This window comes from Carassius auratus, chromosome 7 (assembly GCF_003368295.1).
Source record: "Carassius auratus strain Wakin chromosome 7, ASM336829v1, whole genome shotgun sequence".
NCBI lineage: Eukaryota > Metazoa > Chordata > Actinopteri > Cypriniformes > Cyprinidae > Carassius > Carassius auratus.
In genome coordinates this window covers 31,465,725-31,471,519 of record NC_039249.1, presented here as the reverse complement: position 1 = coordinate 31,471,519, position 5,795 = coordinate 31,465,725, and the positions used below count along the sequence as shown (strand labels likewise).

At 45.0% G+C, this 5,795-nt stretch overlaps 1 protein-coding gene across 1 annotated transcript; it reads left to right on the top strand.

The window, feature by feature from the left end:
• Positions 1-333: 333 nt before the first annotated feature.
• Positions 334-4,994, top strand: LOC113106624 (uncharacterized). Its single transcript, XM_026268724.1, has 5 exons — positions 334-567; positions 2,154-2,262; positions 4,073-4,181; positions 4,274-4,551; positions 4,686-4,994. The coding sequence occupies exons 1-5, from the start codon at positions 334-336 to the stop codon at positions 4,805-4,807; spliced, it is 852 nt and encodes a 283-aa protein (XP_026124509.1). The 3' UTR covers positions 4,808-4,994.
• Positions 4,995-5,795: the final 801 nt, after the last annotated feature.

Genomic DNA, 5,795 nt, shown 5'->3' with positions numbered 1-5,795 from the left:
CAGTTCTTGCCTTGCCTTGCCTTGCCTTGTCGTCTTGTTTGTTTTCTTGTTGGATTTGGATATTCTGGTTTTGACCCTGCCTGGACTGTTTACCCATTTGGATTACCCTTTAATAAATGACTTACCTGCAATTGGTTCCCTCTCCTCGTTTCCTTGCATCACGAGTCGTGACAGAAGGACTCCATCACAGTAGGAACCAGCTGTATGTCGTTTTTCCGTTCCCCAGCCAAGATAGCGCAGCGGCGAACCAAGTACCTTCGGTTGACCACCCTCCGCCAAGAGGGCAATGAAGTGGGTGCCCTGGCTCAGGTGTTCTGGTCCCTGGCTGAGGGCATGGGCTACAACGATGCGGCCCTTAAGGACTATTTTAATGGCGGGCTGGATGATCCAGTGTCTCAGGAGGAGATGGCGCAGTTACAGACACTGGAATTCTGGAAATTCGTGCGCTACCTGCAGAATCCGCTTCGGTGGGATGCCCCAGTCACTCCTGTCTCCTCCAGTGGGGTGGTCGTCAGCCCAGCACCACTGCCCAGGATGGCTACCAGCCAAGCGCCACAGCACAAGATGGCCGCTAACCCAGCGCCAATGCCCAAATTGGCCACCGGTTCAGCGCCACAGCCCAAGATGGCCGTCGGCCTAGCGCCACAGCACAAAATGGCCGTCAGCCCAGCGCCACAGCACAAAATGGCCGCTAACCCAGCGTCAATGCCCAAATTGGTCACCGGTCCAGCGCCACAGTACAAGATAGCCACCAGTCTAGCGCCACAGCCCAAGATTGCCGCTAACCCAGCGCCACAGTACAAGATGGTCGCCAGCCCAGAAACACAGCACAAGATGGCCGCCTGTCCAGAGTCATGGCCCAAGATGGCTGCTTGCCCAGCGCCGCTGCACAGGATGACAGTCACAGCTGACCCTCCGGAGTCGAGTCAGGTTCCAGTGGACCCTCCAGAGTCGAGTCGGGCTCCAGTGGACCCTCCAGAGTCGAGTCGGGTTCCAGTGGACCCTCCAGAGTCGAGTCGGGTTCCAGTGGACCCTCCAGAGTCGAGTCGGGTTCCAGTGGACCCTCCAGAGTCGAGTCGGGTTCCAGTGGACCCTCCAGAGTCGAGTCGGGTTCCAGTGGACCCTCCAGAGTCGAGTCGGGTTCCAGTGGACCCTCCAGAGTCGAGTCGGGTTCCAGTGGACCCTCCAGAGTCGAGTCGGGTTCCAGTGAACTCTCCAGAGTCGAGTCGGGTTCCAGTGAACTCTCTGTAGTCAAGGCTAGTGACTGATGACCCTCCAGAGTCGGGGATAGTCACCGCTGATCTTCCAGAGTCGGGGATAGTCACCGCTGATCTTCCAGAGTCGGGGATAGTCACCGCTGATCTTCCAGAGTCGGGGATAGTCACCGCTGATCTTCCAGAGTCGGGGATAGTCGCCGTTGATCTTCCAGAGCTGGGGCTAGTCACCGATGACCTTTCCAGAGACTAGGCTGGTCACCGTTGACCTTTCAGAGTCAAGTCAAGTCACTGGTGATTTTCAAGGACTGAGTCAAGTCACCGGTGATTTTCAAGGATTGAGTCAAGTCACCTCTGATCTTCATGAACAAAGGCAAGTCACCTCTGATCTTCATGAACAAAGGCAAGTCACCTCTGATCTCCATTAGCAAATACAAGTCACCAATGATCTTCATGAGCAGTGTCAGGCCAGCACCGATCTTCTGGAGTCCAGTAAGGACACCAGGGGATTACCAGAGTTTTGTCGTCCCGTTGGTCCGGCCGCACATATAATAAAGACATTCAGAATGACTGAATGTTGATTTTAACTCGCAATTCTAATAAAACTTCTCTATGTTATGCATGTAACCATGGTTCCCCAAGGGAATTGAGAAGCTGTGTTGAAATGTTATGGGAACACCTTCAGCGTGACTGCGCTCTGAATCACGTGTGTAATCAGTCCAGTAGATGTGTGAGACGTCATGGGCCGGGTGACGTAGAGATCAGAACACTTAAAAGCAGATGCGATGGATACACCAGCAGCTTCTGGGAAATTAAGTAAGCACTTCTAGGGATGCCAGAAGTATGGCACTGAGAGACATTGTCTCGTTCCCTCGGGGAACCATGGTTACGTACGTAACCTAGAGATGTTCCCCTTCAGGAACTTGAGCTGTGTCAAAGCACTATGGGAACAAGTATGCCCATGCTGCCAAACTTACAAATCCCTGCCTAGTGTGGAAGAGCACAGATAATGTGAGAGAAAGGGAGTCAGGAGTGCTGCAGAATGCAGGTAAGAGCCTGACAAAGCAAGGGGGGTGGACATCCAGCAGCGTCCTGAAGGCCAATTTCTCGAGGAGTGAGCCTTGACCCCAAATGGAGAGGGGAGATCAGCAGATTCAAAGCTATGGAATAGCATCCCAATCCACCACTTAGAATAAGATTCTCTGGCTAGAGCCCTGAGCACCTAAGCCTGGCCAAAAGTCTCTAAATCTGCTTTCCCACTGGGACAACAGAAGGCTCTGGAGAAAAGGGACTTTAACGCTGACCCTCCTGGTGTTAGATGTAAGAGACCACTGATGTGTTGTCAGTGCAGACCAACACATGGTGATCTCTTAGGTCTGGGAGAAAGTGATTCAATGCTAGAAACACAGCCAGCATCTCCAGGCAGTTGATGTGACATGTGTAAAGGTGCTCTGAGCGGCCACTCATGACCGTTCCCCAACTGGTGAGGGATGCTTCCATCGGTAGTGTTATGCGGTGACAAGGAGCTCCCAGCACCAGGCCCAGAGATGAGAACCTCCAGTTGTCTAAGTCTTCCTCCACATATCTAAGGCACATAGGCATCACCACATGACCTTGAGCATGCCGAGCGGGTTTCCCTTCTGGGAAAACCCCTTGGTCTTGAGCCACCACTGTAGGGTTCTCGTGTACAGCAGGCCAAAACATATCACGTTGGAGGCAGCTGCCATCAGACCCAGCAGTTTTTGAAACTGCTTGGCAGTGAGTGACCAGCCTTTTCTCACTTTCTCGACAATCCGAGCCAGAGACAGACGTGCATCAGGGTTGAATCCCACACCACGCCCAGATAAGTGTTTCTCAGTAATGGAGAAAGCACACTTTTCTCTGCGTTTAGACTAAAACCCAGCAATTTCATCTGCTCCGATAAGGTATGTATCCTTCAGATCTATTGTGAAAAAAACAGTCCTTGGACCTGATCTGAGACACGCATCCTGAACTTCAGTTACATGACTGTGGTTCAAATGACACAAATCTAAAAATGGGACACAACCCCCATCCTTCTTAGGAACAATAGCCACGTTTCCACTGTCAGGCTTAAACCGGGCATGCTAGTGCGTGCCTGGGCCAGTCACATTTCCACTGTCACTTCCAGGGCTTGATCGTGTCTCATCGGGTCTTCCTCGGGGTCAATGGCCCGGGTTTTTTGGCCCGACAGTCAGAAAATGTCAGAATTGAAAGGTTACAGGTTTATAACTTGCAACTGTGACATATACAATCATAATTTTGAGAAAAACTCTGACCTCCAAAATGTCCAGACTCCAACAATGATCAAAGGATGATATATATACTGTCTGAGCAATGAACACCATGTATTTCCATACTATTCACAGTATTTATGAAGCAGACATCATATTCATTGACAGTATGGGCAGTATTACAGCATTTAATTTTTATTTCAGTATCAAAAACACATAAAGAACATTAAAGCAACCACACAATTGTTAGTTTTGGTTGAAGATATGATATATGATATAATATGATATGTCATAAATGGATATTCTGACTATATTTCTACACTTTTAGAAGGAATGTAATCTTTTGAACAACTAACGTTGCATTTTACATGTACATCTCGATTTCATAATAAAAGTCTGAACTCATTACTCTCATGCATGCTTGTAACAAATTAATAAATTGATTTCTAATATAATTTCTTTTGAAACTCACCCAATTTGAAAACCATGACAGGTTCACATTTTAAGTATTACAAATAAATTCCAGACATTTCTTTTAATGGAAACATTAGGAAATGATGACTTATGTGTAGATTTGCTCATCCTGCAATACTGTCCTCTTCACAGGAGTCCCTGCTGTTCTTGTTGGAAGTTTGCTGTCAGTTCAACAACACACCCGTCCATTCTATGGCACCAAAAATGTGAACTTACTAAATTCGAATGCCACAAATCCAGTGTGAGTCCACATATTATAACTTAACCTTTTCTTTGTTACCTTGCTTTTAGCTCTTCTTTAGCCCTCAGCATTTTTTATTATATGTTTTACAGATGCTGGATCACAGAGCCTCTCATCCTGTATGGTGTGAACCTTTCCTACTTCACCATCATATTTGTTTTCAACACAGTAGTTCTAATCACAGTGTCCAGACAGATCTTTAAGCTAAAGAAACTGGACAACAAGCATAAGAAAATACCAGTGAAGGATTTCAGCACAGTGCTGGGTCTCATGTGTCTGATGGGTACATCATGGGGTTTAGTTTTTTTTGGCTCTGGATATACCAGCTACCCAATACTCTACATATTCTGCATTTCAAACACAATGCAAGGTAGGTTTACTCTAAGTCACAAAACTACAGAGAAGGTAAAAAAGGGAAAATATGCATATAGACAATGCTGTACAATGTAAATGCTTTCATATAATATAATAATGCAGCTTGTCAATCATCTTTATTGTTGACAGGCTTTTCTATCTTTCTGTGGCTGTGTCGGACAGTGAGCCCAGAAAAACAGAAAGCAGCTCATACCAAGTCTGCATCCACTCTGGACACCTTCACTATTGAAAAACAAAAGGAATCAAGATGACCAGTCTCATGATGAGCTGAACAGATTTATGACTACAAACCATTGTTCACAATTAGGTTTTTTAATTATTTATTTAAAAACAATCTCTCTTTTCCCCCCAAGTCCATATGGTTCCTCTTTATGTAAAAAGAAAATAAAAATTCAATCTAATTATTCATAGTAAGAAGACGTGTGATGGGTAATTTATCTTTTTTCCCCTAAGCTGTACATTTATTTAAATTGCAGTTTCATTGTTTCTTTAACTTTCTTTAGAACTTCAAATTTTGTTGAGTGTTTCATTTAAAAGATATAAATTGTACAAACCCGATTCCAAAAAAGTTGGGACACTGTACAAATTGTGAATAGAAACAGAATGCAATGATGTGGAAGTTTCAAATTTAATATAAATATATATAATAATAATATAATAATATATAAATAATATAATACAATATAGATGACATCAAATGTTTAAACTGAGAAAATTTATTATTTTAAGGTAAAAATAAGTTGATTTTAAATTTCATGGCATCAACACATCTCAAAAAGTTGGGACAAGGCCATGTTTACCACTGTGTGGCATTCCCTCTTCTTTTATAACAGTCTGCAAACGTCTGTGGACTGAGGAGACAAGTAGCTCAAGTTTAGGAATAGGAAAGTTGTCCCATTCTTGTCTAATACAGGCTTCTAGTTGCTCAACTGTCTTGGGTCTTCTTTGTTGCATCTTTCTCTTTATGATGCACCAAATGTTTTCTATGGGTGAAAGATCTGGACTGTAGGCTGGCCATTTCAGTACCCGGATCCTTCTTCTCCACAGATATGATGTTGTAATTGATGCAGTATGTGGTCTGGCATTGTCATGATGGAAAATGCAAGGCCTTCCCTGAAAGAGATGACATCTGAATGAGAGCATATGTTGTTCTAGAACTTGGATATACCTTTCAGCATTGATGGTACCTTTCCAGATGTGTAAGCTGCCCATGCCACACACTCTCATGCAACCCCATAC